The following is a 23,285-nucleotide window of genomic DNA, read 5'->3' as shown; positions in this document are numbered from 1 at the left end:
AGTGAGCCACCAGCTCTGACAACAGAGCTTGTGACTGTCTAAAAAAAAAGAGAGAGAGATGTTGATTGGAATTTAGCCATTCTCATAGGGACTTCTAGGATGAATAACATCACTATGCTCAAACCCATGAACATGGTATCTACTCCTAGATCCATGAACATATATGTCTCTCCACTTTACTTAGATCCAGAACATGGTATGTCTCTCCTACTTACTTTAGATCCACAAGGAACATGGTATGCCCTCCACTTCTGGGATCCGCGGAACACAGTATGTCTCTCCACTTACTTAGATCCATGAACATGGTATGTCTCCCCATTTACTTAGATCCGTGAACATGGTATGTCTCTCCACTTACTTAGATCCGTGGAACATGGTATGTCTCTCCACTTAGATCCGTGAACATGGTATGTCTCTCCATTTACTTAGATCTACTTTGGTTTCTTTTTTTTTTTTTTGACACGGAGTCTCGCTCTGTCGCCCAGGCTGGAGTGCAGTGGCCGGATCTCAGCTCACTGCAAGCTCCACCTCCCGGGTTTATGCCATTCTCCTGCCTCAGCCTCCGAGTAGCTGGGACTACAGGCGCCCGCCACCTCGCCCGGCTAGTTTTTTGTATTTTTTAGTGGAGACGGGGTTTCACCGTGTTAGCCCATGTTGGTCTCCTGACCTCGTGATCCGCCCGTCTCAGCCTCCCAAAGTGCTGGGATTACAGGCTTGAGCCACCGCCCCCGGCCGGGTCATTTTTTTTATATGTAGTACTGGATTTGATTTGCTAGCATATTGCTGAGTATTTTTGCGTCTCTATTCGTGATAAATTTTGGTCTGTAGTTTCCCATTTTTATACTTGGGTTGTGTTTGAGGGTGATGCTGGCCTCATTAAATGAGTTGAGAAGTGTTCCCTCCTTCTCTATTTTTTTCTGGAAGAGATTGCATAGAATTGGTATTATTTCTTCTTTCAATGTTGGTGGAATTCACCAATGAAATCATCTGGGCCTAGAGGTTTTCTTTTCTATTATTACTTTGTGTGTGGGGGACAAGGTCTCGTTCTGTCAGGCAGGCTGGAGTGCAGTGGTACAATCATAGCTCACTGGAGCCTTGAACTCCTGGGCTCAAGTGATCCTCCTGCCTCAGCCTCCCGTGTAGCTGGGACCACAGGCATGTGCCACCACGCCCAGCTAATTTTTTTTTTTTTAATTTTTGTAGAGCTGGGGTCTCGCTGTATTGCCCAGGCTGATCTTGAACTCCTGGCCTCAAGTGACTCTCCCTCCTCACCTCCCAAACTGCAGGGATTACAGGTGTGAGCCACTGTGCCCTACCAATGTTTCTTTTTTGAAAGAAAAAGAACTATGAATTCAATTTCTTTAGTGCTTATAGGACTGTTCAGGTTATCTGTTGCATCTTGGGTGACTTTTGGTACACAGAATGTTTGAGGAATTGGTTCATTTAATCTGTTAAATTTCTTTGTGTAGAGTTTCCCTTCAGGCCATGAAACCATTAACAGGTTAATAAGGGGATTCCCATCTTAACCTTTCCGTGGTTTCAGGGCCTGGAGTTACAAACGGCCCCGTTCCTCATGTTGGTCATTGGTGTCTTCTGTTTCTTTTTTCTTTGTTATCCTTGTTGGAGGTTTATCTGTTTTATGGCCCTTTTTTCAAAGAAGTCACTTTCGGATACATTGATTTTTCTTTATTTTTCTGTTTTTAATTTCACCAATTTTGTTCTTGGTTTCTTCTACTTGCCTCTGGCTTTTCTCTTTTTCTAGTTGCTTAAGGTAAGGCTTTAGATTATTGATTTGAGACCTTTCCTCTTTATAAGGTGTACATTTAATGATATACGTTGCCCTTAAGCATTGCTTTAGCTGCATCCCCAAGTTTTTATATGTGTGTATATATATATATGTAGTTGTTGTTTTGAGACAGAGTTTCACTCTTGTTGCCCAGGCTGGCATGCAATGGCACGATCTTGGCTCACTGCAACTTCCACCTCTCAGGTTCAACCAATTCTCCTGCCTCAGCCTCCCGAGTAGCTGGGAGTACAGGTATGCACCACCATGCCCAGCTAATTTTTTGTTTTTAGTAGAGACGGGGTTTCACCATGTTGGTCAGGTTGATCTCGAACTCCTGACCTCAAGTGTTCTGCCCGCCTTGGCTTCCCAAAGTGCTGGGATTACAGGCGTGAGCCACCACGCCCGGCCTAAATTTTGATATATTTTTATTTTCATTTAGTTCAGGATATTTTTAATGTTCCTTAAGACTTCCTGTTTGGCTTGTGGATTATTTAGAAGTACAGCACATATTTTTGAAATATTTGGATATTTTTCCATTATCTTTCTGTTATTGACTTCTAGTTTAAGTCCATTGCAGTCAAAAGACATGCTTGGTATATTTCAATTCTTTTAAATTTGTTAAGTTGTGTTTTATGGCCCACAATGTGGTTTCTTTTCAAGAATGTTCTGGTGTACTTGAAAAGAGTATATATTCTGCCCAGGCGCCATGGCTCACACCTGTAATCCCAACACTTTGGGAGGCCAAGGCAGGAGAATCACTGCCCAGGAGTTTGAGCCCAGCCTGAGCAACATAGTGAGACCCCATCTCTACAAAAAGTTAAAAAAAAAAATTATCTGGGCATGGTGTCACATGCCTTTTGTCCCAGCTACTCAGGAGGCCGAGGTGGGAGGATCACCTGAACCTGGGAGTTTGAGGCTGCAGTGAGCTCTGGATTGTGCCGCTGCACTCCAGCCTGGGGGACCGAGCGAGAGTGTGTGTCCTGCTTGTTTTAGAAAATGTCTGTTCTGTAAATTAGGTGAAGATGTTTGATCTTGGTGTTCAGTTCTTCTACATCCTTGCTGGTTTTCTCACCACTTGTTCTGTTACTAAAGAAGGGGTTGAATTTTCCATCTATAACTGCCTGTTTCCGCTTTCAGTTTTTGCTTCATATATTTTGAAAGTCTGTTGTTTAGTACATTCACATTTATAATGATTGTGTCTTATTGGTGAATTGACTCTTATTAACATTTAATGCTCTGGTAGTACTCTTTGCTCTTAAGTTTACTTTGATATTAATATAGCTATTTTAATTTCTTTTGATTGGCGTTTGCATGTATGATTGTATTTGAGGGAAGTTTCTTATGGACAGCATGCAGTTGGATTATGTGTGTTTTTTTACTCCAGCCTGACAAGCTTTGTGATTGGTATGTTTAGACCATTTACATTTAATGTAATTATTGATATGCTTGAATTTCAGTCTACCATTTTACTATTTGTTTACTCTTGTTCCCTGAGGGTTTTATTGCTTAACTTTACTGCCTTCTTTGAGGTTATTTTTTCGTATTCCGTTTTAATTTGTCTCAAGTTTTTTAGCGTAAATGTCTTTGCATAGTTTTTTCCGTAATAGTTCCAGAGACTACAATGTACATACTTCCTTTTTACAGTCTCCTTAGAGTCAACATTTCAACATTTCAACACTTCCAGAAGAATGTAGAGCCACATCCCTGCCTCCATGTCGGTTCCTTACCCTCTGCCGTTAGGGCGTGGTTAGCGTAATACCTGTATTTGTTGTCAGCTCCATTAGACAAAATGGTAATTTTTGCTTTCAACAGTCAAAAATATTTTAGAGAACTTCAGAAGAAAGGAACTCAACTTCATTCATCCAACTGTTTGCCGCTTCTGTTCCTTTTCCTGTATTCCCAATGTACCAAGTCTCCTTCTGATACCAGTTTCTTTCTGTCTGAAGGACATTCTACAGGAATTATTTTAGATCAGATCTGCTTGCAACAAATTATCTTATTTTTCTTCATCTAAGAATGCTTTATTTTATTTTCCTTCCTGAAGGATATTTTCATTGGATTAGGAATTCTGGGTTGACAGTTATTTTCTTTTAGCACTTTAAAAATATGATTCTTGGCCGGGTGCGGTGGCTCACGCCTGTAATCTCAGCACTTTGGGAGGCCGAGGCGGGCGGATCACAAGGTCAGGAGATCGAGACGACGGTGAAACCCCGTCTCTACTAAAAATACAAAAAATTAGCCGGGCGCGGTGGCGGGCGCCTGTAGTCCCAGCTACTCAGGAGGCTGAGGCAGGAGAATGGCGTGAACCCGGGAGGCGGAGCTTGCAGTGAGCCGAGATCGCGCCACTGCACTCCAGCCTGGGCGACAGCGCGAGACTCCGTCTCAAAAAAAAAAAAAAAAAAAAATATGATTCTTGGCTGGATGTGGTGGCTCATGCCTAGAATCCCAGCACTTTGGGAGGCCAGGAGGGGTGGATCACCTGAGGTCAAGAATTTGAGCTGGGCACGGTGGCTCATACCTGTAATCTCAGCACTTTGGGAGGCCAAGGCAGGCGGATCACGAGGTCAGGAGATCGAGACCACAGTGAAACCCCGTCTCTACTGAAAAAAAAATACAAAAATTTAGCCGGACCTGGTGGTGGGCACCTGTAGTCGCAGCTACTGGGGAGGCTGAGGCAGGAGAATGGCGTGAACCTGGGAGGCGGAGCTTGCAGTGAGCCAAGATTGCACCACTGCACTCTAGCCTGGGCGACAGAGCAAGACTCTGTCTCAAAAAAAAAACAAAAAGAATTTGAGACCAGCCTGGCCCACGTAGGGAAATCCCATCTTTACTAAAAATACAAAAATTAGCCAGGCGTGGTGGTGCACACCTGTAATCCCAGCTACTTGGGAGGCTGAGGCAGGAGAATTGTTTTAACCTGGGAGGTGGAGGTTGCAGTGAGCCGAGATCATGCCATTGCACTCCAGCCTGGGTGACAGAGTGAGACTCTGTCTCAAAAATAATAATAATAATAATAAAACTCCACTTCTTTCTGGCCTTCATTGTTTCTGTGGCGAAATCAGTGGTCGTGGGAACCCTTGTTCCTCTCTGTGTGTCAGTGATTGGATTATGATGTGTCTGGGCTTGGACATTTTTGGTTTGTCTTGTCTGTGATTCTCTCAGCTTCTTTAATTTATAGGCTTATGTTTTCACCAAATTTTGAGTTTTTAGCCAAGTTTTATCAAACGTCTTTCTGCACTTAAGTCTTTTCTTCTGTCACTGCAGTAACATGAACGTTGTTAGCCCTTTGTGTGTTTTGTGTTTACTTTTCCTGGCTATTTTTCTTTCTGTTCAGATTTTGGGTCATTTCTGTTGCTCTTTCTTCAAGTTGTCAGATTCATTTCTTCATCGTCCTTCTGCTCTTGAGCCAATCCGTGACATTTTTTATTTCTGTATTTTTCACTTTTGAAATTTTCATTTCGTTCTGCTTTATATCTGTTATTTCTTTGTTGAGACTGTTTTTCCATTTATTTCCAAGTGTTTGCCCTTTCTTTTTTATTTGTTCTTTTTTTTTATTTTTTGTTTTTTATTTATTTATTTTTGAGACAGGGTCTCACTCTGTCAGCCAGGCTGGAGTGCAGTGCTGCAGTCTCAGCTCACTGCAACCTCCACTTCAAGCGATCCTCCCACCTCCGCCTCCCAAGTAGCTGGGACTACAGGCACGCACCACCACACCTTGCTAATTTTTGTCTTTTTTGTAGAGACAGGGTTTTGCCATGTTGCCCAGGCTGTTCTCAAACACCTGAGCTCAAGCAGTCTGCCCCCCTCAGCCTTCCAAGCTCGAGCAGTGTGCCCGCCTCAGCCTTCCAAGCTCGAGCAGTCTGCCCACCTCAGCCTTCCAAAGTGTGCCCTTACGTTTTGGAGCATTTTTATAATAGTGCTTTAAAGTCTTTTTCAGATAATTCCAATAACTGTCGTCTCAGTGCTGTCGTATTCTTTTTCTATATGAGTTGCTATTTTTCTGGTTTTCTCCTGTGTTGAGTAACTTTGTATTGTACCCTGGACATTTTTAATGTTAGGGATGAGATTCTTGGTCTTGTTGACATTCTATAAAGATGTTGAGGTGTTTGTTTTACTGTGACCTCGTTGGCTTAACTGCGAAGTCTGACCTTCCTTCCCTGGGATTGGTCTCAATGTCATTTTATTTTTAGGGCCTTTGCCTTGCTGTCTGTACATGTCCCACAAACGTACTGACCAGTGGCCAGTCTGACCATGGCAGTGGAGCAGATAAAGGACAGCAGTGAAAACATTCACCGAATCAGACAAAGTCCGTGGTTTCATTTGAAAAAACAAACGCAAGGCTCTGAGCAGCAGGAGTTAGGCCGGGCACTGTGCGGACAGCCCTGTCACCATGCGGGGCAGGGGTTCCACCCCTGTGGGTGGCGTCAGCCCCTCCTGGAGGAGCCCAGGCTGGCAGGTTGGCAGCAGGACGACGCACTGGGCGGAGTCTGCCGTGGGGCAGCGTTGGCCCCAGGACGTCTCAGCGTCCTTTCTCCGCGTCAGATAAATAGGTTCTGCTCTTTCGCTGTCTACTTCCCTGGCCCCTGGTTTTTTGAAGTCCATTCCAGATGGCAGGTGATGAGCCTCGGTGAGACTCTGTACACATCCCTTGACCTCCTGGGTCACAGCCAGACGCTTTCACAGCCCTGCGGAGGGCACTGCCCACTTTCACAGTTGAGAAGGGTGAGGGTCGTGGAGCTGGCAGCTGCTCACCTGAAGCCCCTGCTCCTTCTCTGCCCTCCCCAGACCCTCCTGACCTATGAGCCGAGGGCTCGGCCGGTGTCTTCACAGACCCACCGTGTCCGGGGCCTCCCACGTGCTCACGCCATCTGCTCCTGGTGCTGCTGGGACCCCCAGCCCAGGCTCACATAACCCAGCCTCCCTCCTGCCCTCTTCACGGTCACAGTAGAAGAACGGTGAGGCTGTGCTTCCTGGGGCCACAGCAGTGCCCGCGTGCCTAACGGGCCTCCAGGAACCCCCCACCCTCGGGCCCCACCTTCCCTTCCCACGGAGTCTTCCCTCTTGTGATTGGTCACTCAGCCCTGCAGAGGGCACCGCCGGCTCCGAGCTGCCGCAGCCCCTGCGGGCGAGGTGTGGACAGACGCCCCTGCTGTGTTCCCTGGTTTGAGAAACAGCCCGAAGGTGGGATTTGGGCACAGGTTTTAGACGTGGACTGGACGGCTGCCTGGGTCTAGCTCAGGCCTGAGTGCTGAGGCCTGGGCCGGTTACGTGCTCGAGTCTAGAGGATGGGGTAGGAGCACCTACTTCTGTGGCTGTTCTGAGAGGAATGAAAGGACACCTAGCTCCCGGCCAGGGCACCAGGGCCCGCAGAGGACAGCGGGGACACCCAGCTCCCGGCCGGGGCACCAGGGCCCGCAGAGGACAGAGGGGACACCCAGCTCCCGGCCGGGGCACCAGGGCCCACAGAGGACAGCGGGGACACCCAGCTCCCGCCGGGCGGGCCCAAGAGAGGACAGCGGGGATGAGCCCAGCTCCCGGCCGGGCACCAGGGCCTCGCAGAGGACAGCTGGGACACCCAGCTCCCCGGCCGGGGCACCAGGGGCCCAGAGGACAGTGGGGGACACTCAGCTCCTTCTCGGCCGGGGCACCAGGGCCCGCAGAGGACAGAGGGGACACCTGCTCCCGCCGGGCACCAGGGCCCCAGAGGACAGCGGGACACCCAGTCGCCGGGGCACCAGGGCCCACAGAGGACAATAGACACCCAGCCTCAAAGGCCAGGGCACCAGGGCTGCAGAGACAGAGGGGACACCCCAGCCAAGCGGGGGCACCAGGGCCCGCAGAGGACAGAGGGACACTTCAGCTCCCGCCGGGCACCTGGGCGTCCGCAGAGGACAGCTGGGACACCCCAGCCTCCGGCCGGGGCACCAGGGCCCGCAGAGAGGACAGAGAGAGGGACACCAGCTCCCGCCGGGGCACCAGGGCTCCAGAGAGCGGACACCCAGCCCCGCCGGGCAATTAGGCCTCGCAGAGGGACAAAGGGACACCTGTGCTCCCCGGGCCGGGCACCAGGGCTCCAGAGGACAGCGGGACACCCAGCTCCCGGCCGGGCACCAGGGTCAGCAGAGGAGGCCGGGACACTCCAGCTCCCGGCCGGGGCACCAGGGCCCCAGAGGACAGCTGGGACACTCCAGCTCCCCGGCCGGGCACCAGGGCTGCAGAGGACAGCGGGACACCCAGCTCCTGGCCGGGCACCAGGGCCCGCAGAGGACAGCGGGGAACGCTTAGCTTAGCATGGTTGTCTTCCACCTGTCGAAACCTGCGTTTTCCAAACATTCCAACAAAGCACTCAGTTTCAGAAAGCACGCGGCCCTGGGTGGGCTGGAAGCGGCCCACAAGGTGAAAGGGCCAATCCCAAGACGGTGTGCCCGGCTCTGACCTCCACCTTCTTCATTCTCCACAGGTGACCCCAGGGCTTGAAGAGAAGGAGGGGGAGCTGCTGGTGAGGGGACCCTCTGTGTTTCGAGAGTACTGGAATAAACCAGAAGAAACTAAAAGTGCATTCACCCTGGATGGCTGGTTTAAGACAGGTAGGACCCAGCCCCGTGGGAGTGGAGAAGACCCCGAGGGGAACAGGCAAGAACTCAACTCGCTGCCCAGGTTGAGTGACACCGAGGCTGGGAATTCCCAGAATTTTCAGCCAAAGGCGGAAGATGGGGTGGGTGGGGCTGGGGGCTGCTGTTACGGTGCTGCCTCCTGAGCACCCAGCCTCCCCACCGGCCTCTAGAGCAGGCTCCTTGGCCCTGTCCCTCAGTGCCAGGGGCCCCGGTGCCCCGTGACAAGGCTTCCACGTTGTCCTCAGCACGACAGCCGCTCTGGCACGCACGTACCCTGACCACAGACGCTGGGCCCCACGCAGCCCGTCCTGGTGACCCTGCTGCCCCTCGTGGGCTGGGGCACCCCCCACCTCCGAGGTGCACCCCTGCACCCTGCACCCAGACCTCACCACGCCCATGCTCAGCCACACTTGTGCCCTCCACATCCTTCTCCCCACCGGGGTCAGAAGTCAGCGGCCACAGTGCGGCTGGTTTGCAGTGTGGCTGTTCGTTTACTGTTCCTCAAATCAGCACATTCTCTCTGCCTGCCAGAACAGGCCTGTGGGTGAGCAGGAAACTGCCTGTCTGACTGAGGTGGCCCAGGAAGCCTGTGGCGGTCAGGAAAGACGGCAGCACCCCTGGAGCCTGCTGGCAGCCGCCACTGCCACCCTCCTGCTCTCCCTGAGCCTGCCCTGAGCCGCTGCCGCCTGGCCCCTCCTTTGTGAGAAGCCAGCTTGGTCCCAGGATCCCGCGTCCCACCCCATGGGGCATATTTGGACAGTGGATATTTGGACATTTGGATAGTGGGCGTATGTTGATGGACATCTGGATAGTGGACGTATGTGGATGTGTTACTAGGGGGTCCTTGCTCCCAGAGCTCCCAAGATGGTGGCAAGCCTCGTGTTCTCTGACCTGGGGTTCTTGGCCTCACGGATTCCAAGGAATGGAATCTTGGGCCATGCGGTGAGTGTTATAGCTCTATTAGAAGCTGTGGGTCATGGAAGAGAACCGTGGAACCCAGTGACTAGTGTTCAGCTTGATTAGGACGAACCTGGGCACTTAGCCATGCAGGAACAGTGGTGAGCCTTTAGCCCGATCGGAAGCGGCAGTGGGCGCCTCGCTGGATCAGGAGCACAGCGGACACCCTGCCGGATCCGGAGGGATAGAAGTCAGCGGCGGGTCTGTGACGGCGGCCCACAACAGTGGTGGACTGCGAGCGAAAGCTCAACTCGAGCCATAACAAACACGGACCAGAAGAGAGCGCAGTTGCAAGATTTAATAGAGTGAAAACAGAGCTCCCATACCAAGGAAGGGACCCAAAGAGGGTAGCCGTTCCGGGCTCCAGTGCCTGGGTTTATATCCCGACCATTGTCCCTCCCACTGCGCTCTCAGGCGATAGATGATTGGCTATTTCTTTACCTCCTGTTTTAGCCTAATTAGCATTTTAGTGAGCTCTCTTTACTACCTGACTGGTGGGTGTGAGCAAGCCCCATGCTTAAAGGTGGATGCGGTCACCTTCCCAGCTAGGCTTAGGCATTCTTAGTTGGCCCAGGAAATACAGCTAGTCCTGTCTCTCAGATGGACATTTGGATAGTGGACGTATGTGGATGGATATTTGGATAGTGGACGTATGTGGATGGACATTTGGATAGTGGACGCGCATGGGTGGACGTTGGGAGGGCGGACCGCATGGGTGGGCGTTCGGAGAGCGGACCGTGGGTGGGCCTTCGGAGGGTGGACCCCGTGCGTGGGCCTTCGGAGGGCGGACCGCGTGGGTGGGCATTTGGAGGGCGGACCCCGTGCGTGGGCCTTCGGAGGGCGGACCGCGTGGGTGGGCATTTGGAGGGCGGACCGCGTGGGTGGGCGTTGGGAGAGCGGGACCCCGGTGGGCGTGTGGCTGCAAGTACTCACTGTGGTGTATTTATCCTGAAGATGTGCGCGCTGCTCCTGACCCCTGGGTGGTGAGATTGTGGTGATTTTTCTTTTTTTTTTTTTGGCCTGTCTATATTTTATGCTGAACATCATTATTTTATGATAACCTTTAAGTAATATTTTCCAAAAAGAGAGGCCCATTATCACACATCAGAATCTGTTGACCCGAAATCAGAAACACGTCTGCCCCGTGCCTTTCCACAGGGAGCAGAGCTGAGGAATGCAGCGTGCAGGCGGGACGGGCTCCTTGAGGGGTGCTGGAAGGGGCCATGTTGGCCCGCAGCCTCGCCGCCTCATGGCCTGATCCTGTGGGTCCCAGAGGCCCTGGAGCATGTGCTGCTGTGAGGCGGGTGTGCTAGGTGTGTGGTCGTTCCGCACGTTTGCAAAGCAAAGGTTCCATGAGCTCCTAGAGCAGAGGCCAGTGCCCCACGCAGCATCTCACAGGCTTCCCAAGGCATCCTGGGAGGCACCTTCGTGGGCCGGACATCAGCAGAGGACCCAGGGCTGGGGCCCTAGAAGCCTCTCTGCGACAGGACATGGTCAGCACATCAAACGCTCCCTCCCAGTTTATCTTTTTTATACATCCCCATTAGTGCACACTGAGCTGGGGGAACAAGCCTGTCCATGACTTCCCTTCAAGTGCAGAGTTACGGGAACCCGACTAGAGCAGGTCGTGCTCGGAGCCTCCCTCCAGCGCCCTCTGAATCCCCGACCCCAACCTGACTCATGCTGCGGTTCTTTTTATTTACTTGTGTATTTATTTATTTATTTGTTTTTGAGATGGAGTCTTGCTCTGTTGCCCAGGCTGGAGCGCAGTGGCGCGATCTCGGCTCACTGCAGCCTCCGCCTCCCGGGTTTAAGTGATTCTCCTGCCTCAGCCTCCCAAGTAGCTGGGACTACAGGCACACACCACCACATCTGGCTAATTTTTGTATTTTCAGTAGAGAGGGGTTTTGCCCTGTTGGCCAGGCTGGTCTCAAACTCCTGACCTCAGGTGATCCACCCGCCTCAGCCTCCCAAAGTGCTGGGATTACAGGTGTGAGCTACCGCTCCTGGTCAGTTCTTTTATTTTTAAATTCAGATAAAAAGCTGAAGGTGTTTTTTTCTTTGAAAGCACAGGAACCACAGCCCTGTGGATTTTGCGAGTCGCGGGGCTCCCTGAGCCGTGGGGAGGGCAGCCGTGTGAGATGTGGGGCTGTGAGTGCGGAAACACTCGTAGTCACCAGTGCCAATGCGTATTTCAGCCGGGGCGGAATCGCATGCATTAATTATTGTAAAGAGATGTCTTTAGGAGAAAATGATTTTGAAATTCAGTTTAATTTCATTGTAACGTGCTGCAAACAGGAAGGGAGTATGTGTGTTTAATTGGCTCTCGGGGGTAAGGCCTGGAAGCCGCATGCCTTTGTCACAGGCCATTAGCGATGCCGCCTGCATAATGAGAGCCTGCAATCAGCTCACAGCTGCCGCCCCTGCCGGGAGAGCATGATATTAAATAGAAATCAGGAGAAATTAAACTTAACCCTTTCCCTGGCCAGCCCCTCCTGCCACACAGATTCTGGCATAAGCTGGCGGGCACAGGGGATGGCCGGGGATGGCTGGACACAGCCGAGGATGGCCAGGATGGCCGAGGCCGGCCTACAGCTGCTCAGCAGTCTCCTCCAGGTCAGGATGAGAGGAGAGGTTGCCAGCTTTGATGCCGGCCGCTCCTGCCCCCTGACCTGCCTCCGTGCCTACAGCCGGCTTGTGCCTCAAGATCACACGGGGTTTGCGAGGCCAGGGGTCTCTGCCGCTGCTCAAGGAGATGTCAAAGGTCTGTCTCAAGTAACTGCTCTGACCACCAAAATGATCCCTCCAGATGCTCTGACTCCACGTGCCCTCACTCAAAGACACGTAGGCACATTTGCCGCCTGGGGCGAGTAGAAGGTGACACGGAGGTGGGCAGCTCTGCCGGGCAGGTGCGGGAGCAGCAGCAGCCCCTCCTGGGGGCATCCAGGGATCAGGAGAGGGGCGGTGGGGCAGGCCGGAGTCCCTGCAGGGGTGAATGGGGTCTTAGGCTCCAGCCGGGAGAGGAAACCTGTTGAAGGAGCTCCTCAGAGAAGAGCCAGGGATCCCGGGGAGGACCACCAGGAGCTTGCGGGGAAGGATTGAGGGGAAGAGCCCCAGGTCCCGGGAGGGCCACCAGGAGCTCACAGGGAAGGATGGGGAGAGGCGAGTGGCTGGAGAACCCCCAGACTGAGAAGTCCTGCTTAGGGAGGGAGAAGAGAGCTGGGCCCAAGTGGCCCCATCCCCCAAGGTTGAGCATCAGCCCAGTCACCCGGGCCCTCCACGTGGTCACAGGCACCACCGCTGGGCACTAGCCTAGTTGTCACCCTGTCTGAGGCATGTTAGGGGCAGCAGCAAGGGCCCACTGCTTCCAGGGCCCGGCTGGGGCTCCACGCGTCCCTGGGCATCCCCAGAACCTTCTGTGTCTCAGCCGTTGGGTGCTTACATCTGGGCCAGTGGCAAAGGGTTAAAGAGACCTTGTGATTTAGTTGGGACTCATTGGCCTCAAGAAGCAGAAAATCAGAGGGACAGCAGCCCCAGCCACCACGGTTTCCCCTGTGGAGCCAGAGCTCCCCAGCAGGCACTGTGGAGGCCACGTGGGGACTGACAGTGCCATGGTCCTGGCCCACGGCCTCGCAGCCTCCCACAGCCTCCCACTGTGGGAACGAGGTGGACGCTGAGCCCCAGGCCTGATGGCACATTTGAGGTCAGATGGGGACACCTGGGCTGTTCCTGCAGCTGTCCCCTCGTCCAGAGGAGGGACCTTCTCAGAAGCCCTAGGGCCTTTGTCTCATGGACTAAAACTCTCTCCTGGCCATCCTGCCTTCACAGGACACTGGGCACCTCTGTGGGGCAAGGGAAGGAACACAGGCATCCTGGTGGGGCCCCAAGACCCAACCAAGGCTCGTCTGGCTGGTGCCAGCCCGTGCGCCAAGGGTGTCGACCAAGGTCAGAGCCGATTGTGGGGATGACAGGTGCCGAAATGGCCATGCCCGCCCCAGCCCCTTCCATCCAGCAGAGGGACCTCGCTGGGCCTCCCGCACTCGGGCGGCTGTGCTGTGAAGCCCACTCTTCCCTTCTCAGAGCCATCCGTCCACGCGACAGCTCCTGAGAGGGACCCTGTTTTGCTGCCTGCAGGTGCCAAGCTGACTGACGGGCCATGCTGAGGAGGGTGGCCGCAGCCCTCCTGCAAGATGCCCGTCTGTGCAGCCTGCGGGGCCACCAGGCCCACGAGACGGGCATGGCCTTCAGATGTATCTTAGCCTGGGTTCCCTAGAAACACACGCGGACTCTGGGCAGAGGGTGAGTGTTTTGACGTTTTTTTTAAAAGCCAAAGTTACACACCCGTGGCTTAAAGACCCAAATGGTTTTAGCAGTTTGAGAAGAACCACAGCCGTGCCCCTTCCCCAGACTCACCAGCTGCTGCTTCTGTGCAGTCTCTGCATCCTGAGGGCTGCCAGCGCCGCCACCTCTGGACTCCTTTTTACTGCCGTGACTTGACTCCCGCAGAGGAGGCCCCTCCTCGGGCGTGGCCCGGCTCAGGCCCTACAGCATCTGCACTGTTGAGACCATGGAGTCGCCAGTGAGAACTGAGCCCAGGAGACACTGAGATTTTTCCTCTTTGTTTGTTTTCCAGAGTCAGGAAAGTCTTGGTTTTCTTGGTCTTCTGGTGCCAATTCCTCGTGGGCTGGGCTGGTCTCCCCACGGCGCCTCCTTTCCCATCACCACCCCTTCCCTCCTGGCGAGTGAGGACTTCCGCTCCCAGCCCACAGCATCCTCCTCTTCTCACTTCCGCCCCCAGCTTTGGGGACTGCTTTCCCCGGGGCTTCGTGAGGCAGGGTGTGTAGGGTCAGTACTTGGAGACTCGCGTGTCTCTCCGTGTCTTCGTTCTGCCGTCAGCCGTGCTTGCTGGTTTGGCTGGGTATAGGTTCTGGGTTAGAAGTTGGTTCTGTGTCATTTTCTGGCCTTCAGATTTGCTGGTGCCCCAGCCGTGCTGAATCCTGGCACTTGGTGACTCCCTCTTTTCTTTTTTTTGAGACAGAGTCTCGCTCTGTTGCCAGGCTGGAGTGCAGTGGCACCATCTCAGCTCACTGCAACCTCTGCCTCCCAGGTTCAAGCAATTCTCCTGCTTCAGCCTCCCAAGAGTAGTTTGGATTACAGGCACCTGCCACCATGCCTGGCTAATTTTTGTATTTTTAGTAAAGACGGGGTTTCACCATGTTGGCCAGATGGTCTCAATCTCCTGATCTCGTGATCTCCCCACCTCGGCCTGCCAAAGTGCCGGAATTACAGGCATGAGCCACTGCGCCCAGCCATGACCACCTCTTTTTGATGTACAGGGTCTCCTCTGTCCCCAGACCCCTGAGCCCAGGTCGAGGAGTCACCAGGTGAGGACTGACCAAGGTCAGGGAGCCGCCGGGTGAGCGCTGAGCCCAGGTCAGGGAGCTGGGTCTCAGGCCATCTCTGGGACTCCCTCTGCCTTCAAAAAGCCTCTCCCGCGCTTGGCCCACAGAGGAGACCTGGCTGGCACTGGCGTCCAGGTGCAGAAGCCTCCAGTGTCCACAGCCACCTGAGCTTCCACCACCTTCCCTCCTGCTGGGCGGTGGCCTTTGCCTGGCCGCGATGGAGGCCGCCTGCCCTGCTGCCCCTCTGAGCCTCAGTCTGTCCTCCCTGCAGCCACCTCCCCTAGCCAGGTGCCCAGGGGCAACCAACTGGTGGTGCCTTTCATGTAACTTGGTTTCCAGCTGCCTCTGCACACACATGGAGCACCTGTTCCAGCTGCCTCTCTCTGCACACACGAGCACCTGTTCCAGCTGCCTCTCTCTACACACACATGGAACACCTGTTCCAGCTGCCTGTCTGCACACACGAGCACCTGTTCCAGCTGCCTCTCTCTGTACACACACGGGGCACCTGTTCCAGCTGCCTCTCTCTGCACACACACACGGGGCACCTGTTCCAGGCTTGGAGGCCGGGGACTCAGGGGCAGAGGTCTCAGGGCAGGGGCTTGGGCTTCCCTCGGCGCTTTCCTCAAGGACCAGGGGCCAAGCTTCACATTCTGTTGCTGGCATCAGTGCCATTTGGGAGCAAAAGTCCGACAGACTAGTTCTGGGCCTCTCTTCACCCTGTTTCCTGGGATCGGGCTTTGGGGGCTGGTGTCACTCCAGATCCAGGCTCAGGAACCGGATCTGCACAGCAGAACAGGCGTTGTTCTTGTCTTGCGTGCCGGTCAGGACACCCCCCGGCCGGGAGTGCTTCCTCCAAGGCCCACAGACAAGGTCTCGCTGGGGGACTGGGGACTGCAGCACCTCTCTCCACCCACACTTCAGAGAATTCAAATCTGAGTATTGGGAGATTTTTTTTTGAGACTTAAGTCTCGCCTGTCAGCCCAGGCTGGAGTCACTGTAAGCCTCGGCCCCGGTTTATGCCATTCTTCTGCCTCAGCCTCCCGAGTAGCTGGGACTACAGGCTCGGCCACCACCCGCCCGCTAGTTTTTGTATTTTTAGTAGACGGGTTTCTCACTGCAGTTAGCCAGGATGGTCTCGATCTCCTGACCTCGTGATCCGCCTCGGCTCTCGCCTCCCAAAGTGCTGGGATTACAGGCTGGAGCCACCGCTACCGCCCGGGAGATTTATTTTCTTCAATTACAGGAAGGCAGAGACATACCAGCACCTAATTCAAAAGCAGCTCATAAATCCAGGTAATAGGAGCTTATTGATTGCCACATTGTATCTGTCAGAACAAAACTCCTTTAATGCACACATCAGGCCGAGGGAGATACACAGCCCATTGGCAGCCAACTCCAATTCCAGAATCAATGCATTTTGATAAATAGGTTGTTATAAAACGTAAAGGTTATTTAACTTGTTTGGACGTGCATTTCACAATGATTGCGAAGTTGCCCTGGAGCCTCTGAACCTTCTGAGTCGCCTCGCTGTCAGAGGACAGACCTCTCCCGGAACCTAATCTAATTTCTTGCTTGGCTGAGACTTTGTTTAAACCCTGGTCTGGATGCCCCTGAGCCCTTGATAGCAGCCGCCCCAGCCTGGAAGAACAAAACCAGCCACTCTTCCCCTTGGCAAAGGCACAGCAAGGCGGTGAGTATGGCGCCTGGACAGTTTGGGAATGGGCAGGGAGGTGTGACCGAGCTGAGGCCGTTCACACTGAGAAACTCAACAAAGCCCGGACATGTTCCAGCGGGCAAGCTCAGGGCTGGAGGGAAGCATGGGCATGGTGGTGGTGCCCAGGCTCTGCAGACAAGACACTGCCAGGGGAGGTGGACGAGGGGCACCAGGGCAGAGGGGCCCCCAGTGTGTGCAGCAGGAGGGACCCTGAAGGGCCCCGGGCCCAGAGTGGGGCCAAGCAGGCGAGGATTGCCAGGAACGCCCAGGCCAAGGCAGCCAGGCAAAGGCAGCCAGGCAAAGGCGCTCTGGGCAAAGGCCCGGGCCCAGGAGACGACATCGCAGACTTGGGCTTTCTGTGGCAGTGTGGGAAGTCTCTCCCTACACCCAGAAGGGGCTCCAGGCAGCAGTGAGGATGGGGATGCCGAGCTGGAGGGTGGAGCCGGCAGCAGTGAGGATGGGGGATGCCGAAAGGAGTGGGTGTAGGAGCCGGCAGCAGTGAGGGATGGGGATGCCGAAGCTGGAGGGTGGAGCCGGCAGCAGGAGGGGATGGGGATGCCGAAGCAGGTGGAGCCGCAGGAGGGGATGGGGATGAGCTGAGGTGGAGCCGGCAGCAGTGAGGATGGGGATGCCGAGCTGGAGGGTGGAGCCGGCCCTGGGGTGCTGGCTGGGCTGACAGCAGCACCACCCTCTGATGCCCGGGGTGGGACGGACACACGACTGCCACCATCCATTGAGGGTCCCCGCACGCCAAGCACGCGCTCTGAGCACTGAGGGTCCCCACATGCCACACATGCGTTCTGAGCACAGAAGCACCTTTCAGAACCGTCACAGAGAGACAGGTCTCAGTCCTGCACTGATTGGCTCTGCCCAGTGCTGCTGGGGAGTCTCAGACACAGCCTTTTTCCGACAGGTGTAGCTGCCACTTTCTCCAGCACAGAAGCCTGGGGCCCTGAGAATGGCACCATGCTGCACGCGGACCCTCGGGGTTCTTCCCTCTGCATGGCTCAGTGGAAACCCTGCATGCAGCACAGCGGGCAGGCTGGGGCCTGTGACGACCCAGGGGTTGGAGGCCAGGCAGGGCTTCACTGAGAAGCGGGGATCTGGGGCCTGGCGCCAAGGGAATGGACGACTCTGCAAGCTGCCCCCACCAGTCCTTCCTGAGCACTGGCTTCAGGAGAAGCATCTCAGGGCAGAGGCAGCCAGGCCCAGGCAGGGAGTGACCCCTGAACAAGGCCTGCAGCAGGGTCTCGAGGCCTGACTGTGCCAGAAACAGCCCTCGGCCAGAAAGGATGGGGTGCATGCTGACTCTGCCACTCCTGGAGCCCTCAGCACCAGGCTTCACCCCTGGGATACACCGCTTCTGCACACACACACCCACACCTGCTCACACACCCACGCCTGCACACACACCCACACCTGCAGACACACCCACACCTGCAGACACACCCACACCTGCAGACACACCCACACCTGCACACACACCCACGCCTGCAGACACACCCACACCTGCAGACACACCCACACCTGCAGACACACCTGCAGACACACACTCCACGCCTCGTAGAGACACCAACACCTGTAGAGACACCAAGGCTTGCACACACACACCCACACCTGCAGACACGCCCACACCTGCAGACACGCCCACGCCTGCAGAGACACCCACGCCTGCACACACACCCACGCCTGCTCACACACCCACGCCTGCAGAGACACCCACACCTGCAGACACACCCACGCCTGCACACACACACCCACACCTGCTCACACACACCCACTGCAGAGACACCCACGCCAGCACACACCCACACCTGCACACACCACGCTTCGCACACACACTGCGGGCACGCCAAGCATCAGGCCCATTCGTCATGAGACATGTTCTGAGGCTGCAGCCTGCTCTCCTGGACTTCTCACCCTCAGTGGCTGGTGGTGTCTGTGTTGAGCTACTTGAGAAAGAAAGAAATGGGGGAAGCTCAGTGCCCACAGGAGGGCTCCAGGAAGGAAAGTGTGGGGCAGCCCCGGCCATTGTTCTAGGACCAGCATGGTCAGGTGCGGAGGGCAAAAGACGGGCACCAGCAGGAGGCTCCAGGCACTTGTTTTATGAATATTTGGTCTGGATTCTCTTGTGGGCCTGAGAGACGGCAGGACAGGGCCTGGTGGGTCTTGGCGCCTCCCCGAGAGCCTACCTGCATGAGGGGCGCTGCAGTCCCAGGGGTGCCGTCTGGGGGCCTTTGTAGCGGCAGCAGCACAGCCAGGAGGCCCAGCACACCCTGGCATCCATCCTGAGGGAGGGTCAAAGCATCAGACCCTGTGCTTGTTGCTTAGAAAAGGCCATGTGTCCCACCATGACCAGTGGTTATCAATCACTGTGACAGAAACAGGTCCTGAGCCGGCTTACTAATGCAGGGTGTCTGCAGACCATGGGCCCAGCAGGGCTCCTGGCACCTCCGGGTCCTTGTAGGCTCTGGGCCCACTGCTGACCTGACCTGGAGGAACTGCATACAGCTGAGCGTGGCGATGGGACCCCACCTCATGGGCACAGTCCCACCTTGGGATGCACGGCCACACCACCAGGAATGTGGGCTTACCTGGCATAGCTGCTTCTGCATTGGAGTTGCCACAGGGTAGTAACCAGAGCCCCCTTTCCTCAGAAGACACCGTGGTGTTTAAGGATGTCCAGTTAACCAGAGCCCCCTTTCCTCAGGGGACACCGTGGTGTTTAAGGACGGCCAGTACTGGATACGAGGCCGGACCTCAGTGGACATCATCAAGACCGGAGGCTACAAGGTCAGCGCCCTGGAGGTGGAGTGGCACCTGCTGGCCCACCCCAGCATCACAGGTGTGTGGCTGGACTTGCGCCAGGGAAGCCAGGCGAGACGGGTGCTGCCTTCCATGTTTGAGTTTTAGACGATCACGGATGAGGCGACGCTGTCCCAGCTGCCTGCAGGAGTCCCTGTGACACTCACCTCTGCTCCCTGCCCTGGCCAGGGCACATGGGGCTAGTGGGGGTGCAGCCTGCTCAGTGTTGGAGCCACTGACCCCATGCCCACTGGAGCTCCCAGGCCTGACTGGGCGCAGCTCCCATCTGCATGATGCCTGTGCAGGGAGAGTGCAGAGAGCCAAGGGGTGGGAAGGCAGAGCCCCTATGAGTGCCCAGCCACCAGATCCACCGTGGGGAGCCCATCCTTACTCCCTCCCCACAGGACCAGCCAGCACCAGGATGGGTGATCGGAGTGGCCTCCCAAGACAGTCTGTGGCTGCGGCCAGATCATGCAGCCCCTGTGCATCCAGGCACTCTCCGGCCTGTGAGAGTCACTGAGGCATTCCCATGTCCTCAAACTGTTCTTCTTGGTCCCCGCAGGATGTATGTGATTGGAGTTCGGATGACATAGCCAGCGGTCACTGCTGTGGTGACCGTCCGAGAAGGACACTCACTGTCCCACAGGGAGCTCAAAGAGTGGGCCAGGTAGGGCTGGGCGGGGTGGGCAGGGGGCACTCATGGGGTCTTGGGGCCCGGGGGTGAGGGCCACCCTAGGTCTTGGCATCGTCCGTCATAGAGGTGGAGGTGAGGGATCAAGAAAGACCAGCAGTGAGAGTCCTTAGAGACCTGAAGGCCACACACAGGGGGCAGAGATGAGGGCAGGGGGCAGGAGCTGTGCTCAGATTCGACTTGGTGGCAACATTCCGAGGGGCAGAAACTCACATTCCTGGGACAGGGCCCTGTGAGGCCTGTGGTGGGTTCCGTCCTAGTCCCAGGAGAGATCCCGAATGAGCCAGGCCAGGCCCATGCAGGAGGTGCATGGAGCTGAGATCCAGGGTTGACACCACTTGACCGCACACACTGGGCCCTTCCCCACCAGGCCACGGGCAGCCTGTCCACTCGCTGCCCCAAAGCCAGTGCTGGGCCCCAGCAGAACCGCAAGGCCCACCCATTCTCCTCGGGCTGGAGCACTGTAACGGCTCTCTCCCTCTCCCTGCCCTCCTTGGGGTTGGTCTTCAAGGTGCCTCACACACCTCCAGTCAGTTCCATGGAGACCCCAGCACCATCCCCTCACTATTTCACTTTCCCCTCACACCCAGGGCAGGGCCGGTTCCTCAACAGCGGCCACCACCCAGTCTGTAAACTCACCTGCGTTTTTTGTTTTGCCTTTACCTACTCCAGAACCTTTTTTCTCATGTATTTTCCTCACCTGTCTCACACCTGGTGGTTTCTGATGCATGGGATCCACAGACCCTTCCCCTTTGCCAGCAGTGCTGGTGGTCAGACCCAGGGCTGAACCTAAGCTGTGGCCTCGTCAAAGGTCAGCTGCACAGAACCAGGCTGAGCCTCAGAGCGAAAGCCTTAGCTCTCAACTCCACAGCAAATTCTTTTAATTTATAAAGAAAGGGGGTATAATTGGCTCATGGTTCCACAGGCTGTACAGGAAGCATGGCTGGGGAGGCCTCAGGAAACTTACAGTCATGGCAGAAGGCAAAAGGGAAGCAGGCACATCCTACATGGCTGGAGCAGGAGAGAACAATCGAGGGAGGAGGGAGGGTCCACAGAGTGAGCAAAGGAGGAGGGCGGGGCCACAGGGCAAATGAAAGGGGTGGAGGACAGAACGTGGGGGGAAGGAGGAAAGGAGGGGGAGGGAGGGGGGGAGGGGGGACAGTGGGGGGGAGGGGCCACAGAGCAGGGTGGAGGTAGGGGTCACAGAGCGAGGGGAGAGGGAGGGGTCACAGAGTGAGGGAGAGGGGAGGGGCCACGCACTCTCAAATACCCAGTTCTTGTGAGAACTCACTATCACGAGAACAGCAAGGGGAAAATCCACCCCTGTGATCCAGTCACCTCCCACCAGGTCCCTCTTCCAACAGTGGGGATCACAATTCAACAGGAGATTTGGGTGGGGACGCAAATCCAAATCCTCCCTGGCCCCTCCCAAATCTTATGTCCTTTTTACATTGCAAAATACAATCCTACCTTCTCAACAGTCCCCCAAGTCTTAACTCATTTCAGCATTAATTTAGAAGTCCACAGTCCAAAGTCTCGTCTGAGACAAGGCAAGTTCTTTTCACCTATGAGCCTGTAAAACCAAAGACAAGTTGCTTCCCAGATACAGTGGGAGTGCAGGCATTGGCTAAATACACCAGTGCCAAAAGAGAGACGTCAGCCAAAACAAAGGGGCTGTGAGCCCCAGGCAGGTCCAAAACCTAGCAAGGCAGTCACCAAATCGTTTTTTGTTTTTTTCTTTTTTGGTTTTTTTTTTTTTTTTTTTTGAGATGGGGTCTTGCTCTGATGCCCAGGCTGGAGTCCAGTGGCGTGATATCAGCTTACTATAGCCTCTGCCTGCAAGCTATTCTACCTCAGCCTCCCCAAGTAGCTGGAACTATAGGCATGCACCACCACACCCAGATAATTTTTGTATTTTTTAGTAGAGATAGGATTTTGCCATGTTGTCAAGGGTGCTTTCGAACTCCTGACCTTAAGTGATCCACCTGCCTCAGATTCCCAAAATGCTGGAATTACAGGCGTGAGCAACCCCATCCGGCCCAATAAATCTTAAAGCCCCAAAATCTCCTTAGACCCATGTCTCACATCCAGGCTACACTCGATGCAAGGAGGTGGCTCCCAAGGCCATGGGTATCCACCCCTGTGCCTCTGCAGGGTACAGCTACCATGCTGCTTTCATGGGCTGCTGTTGTGTGCCTGCAACTTTTCTAGGTGCCCCACATGGTGCAAGCTGTCGGTGGGTCATTCTGGGGTCTGGAGGACAGTGGCCCTCTTCTCACAGCTGCAGTAGCTAGGGCCCCGGTGGGGACTCTGTGTGGGGGCTCCAGCCCCATCTTTCTCTTCACTGCCCTGGAGCAGTGGCCTGAGCTGTATCTGGAGCCCTTTTAGCCCCAGAGCAACAGGGATGCAGGGGCCAGTGTCCCTCAGAGCAGTGGCCCACGGAACCATTCTTCCCTCCAAGGCCTCTAGGCCTGTGATGGGAGGGGCTTCCATGAAGGTCTCTGACATGCCTGGAGATATTTTCATTGTTCTGGCAGCTAACATCTGCCTCTTACCGCATTCACATTTCCCTGCAGTCAGCCTTGAATTCTCCCCAGAAAATTGGGGGTTTTTTTCTTTTTTTTTTTTTTTTTTTTTTGGAGACGGAGTCTCGCTGTGTCTCCCAGGCTGGAGGCGTGGCGATTCAAGCTCACTGCAAGCTCGGGCCCTGGGTTCACGCCATCTCCCACCTTCAGCCTCCAGCAGCTGGGACTACAGGCTACTTCCACCACTCTCGCCAATTTTTTGCATTTTTGCAGAGACGGGTTTCCACCTGCAGTAGCTAGGATGGTCTCGATCTCCCTGATCTTGATCTCACTCTTCTTGCCTCCTGGCCTCCCAAAGTGCTGGGATTAAGAGCAGGCTTGATTAATCAGCTACTCGGGCTAGGGGTTTTTTTTCTAACACATGGCTTAGCTGCAAATTGTAACCTCTACACCTCATTCTAAATCCAAGTTCCAGCTCCAGGGTCATCCCTGGGCTCATGCCACCAAGCCGATCCTCTGTCCAGTCTCAACAAGTCCTCATCCATCCATTCACCCCCAGCCCGGACTCACTGGTCCACCACAGCACACTTTGAGTTCTAAATTTTCTCTATCTTTCCTTTGTTTCTTTCTCTAACTTTTCCAATCCTCTGCTTCATACCTAGTTCCAAAGCTGCTTCCCATATTTCAGTTTCTTTTAATAGTAGTTCTCATTTCCTAGTACCTAATTTCTATTATTCCAGTCCCCACTGATATTTCTAGCACATGTAATCTGGAATTCATGGCTACCA

At 54.9% G+C, this 23,285-nt stretch overlaps 1 protein-coding gene across 1 annotated transcript in view; it reads left to right on the top strand.

Moving 5' to 3' along the window:
• The window catches only part of ACSF3 (acyl-CoA synthetase family member 3), a 69,123-nt gene that overhangs the window by 30,248 nt on the left and 15,590 nt on the right, over positions 1-23,285 (top strand). The window contains exons 8-10 of the mRNA XM_031658624.1: positions 8,247-8,373; positions 19,187-19,386; positions 19,875-19,948. Of these exons, the coding sequence (XP_031514484.1) occupies positions 8,247-8,373; positions 19,187-19,386; positions 19,875-19,948 (401 nt within the window). The remainder of the gene's footprint in view (positions 1-8,246; positions 8,374-19,186; positions 19,387-19,874; positions 19,949-23,285) is intronic.

This window comes from Papio anubis, chromosome 18, assembly GCF_008728515.1.
Source record: "Papio anubis isolate 15944 chromosome 18, Panubis1.0, whole genome shotgun sequence".
NCBI lineage: Eukaryota > Metazoa > Chordata > Mammalia > Primates > Cercopithecidae > Papio > Papio anubis.
Note: the sequence above shows the minus strand (reverse complement) of the source record. Positions and strands in the feature narration are given on the sequence as shown.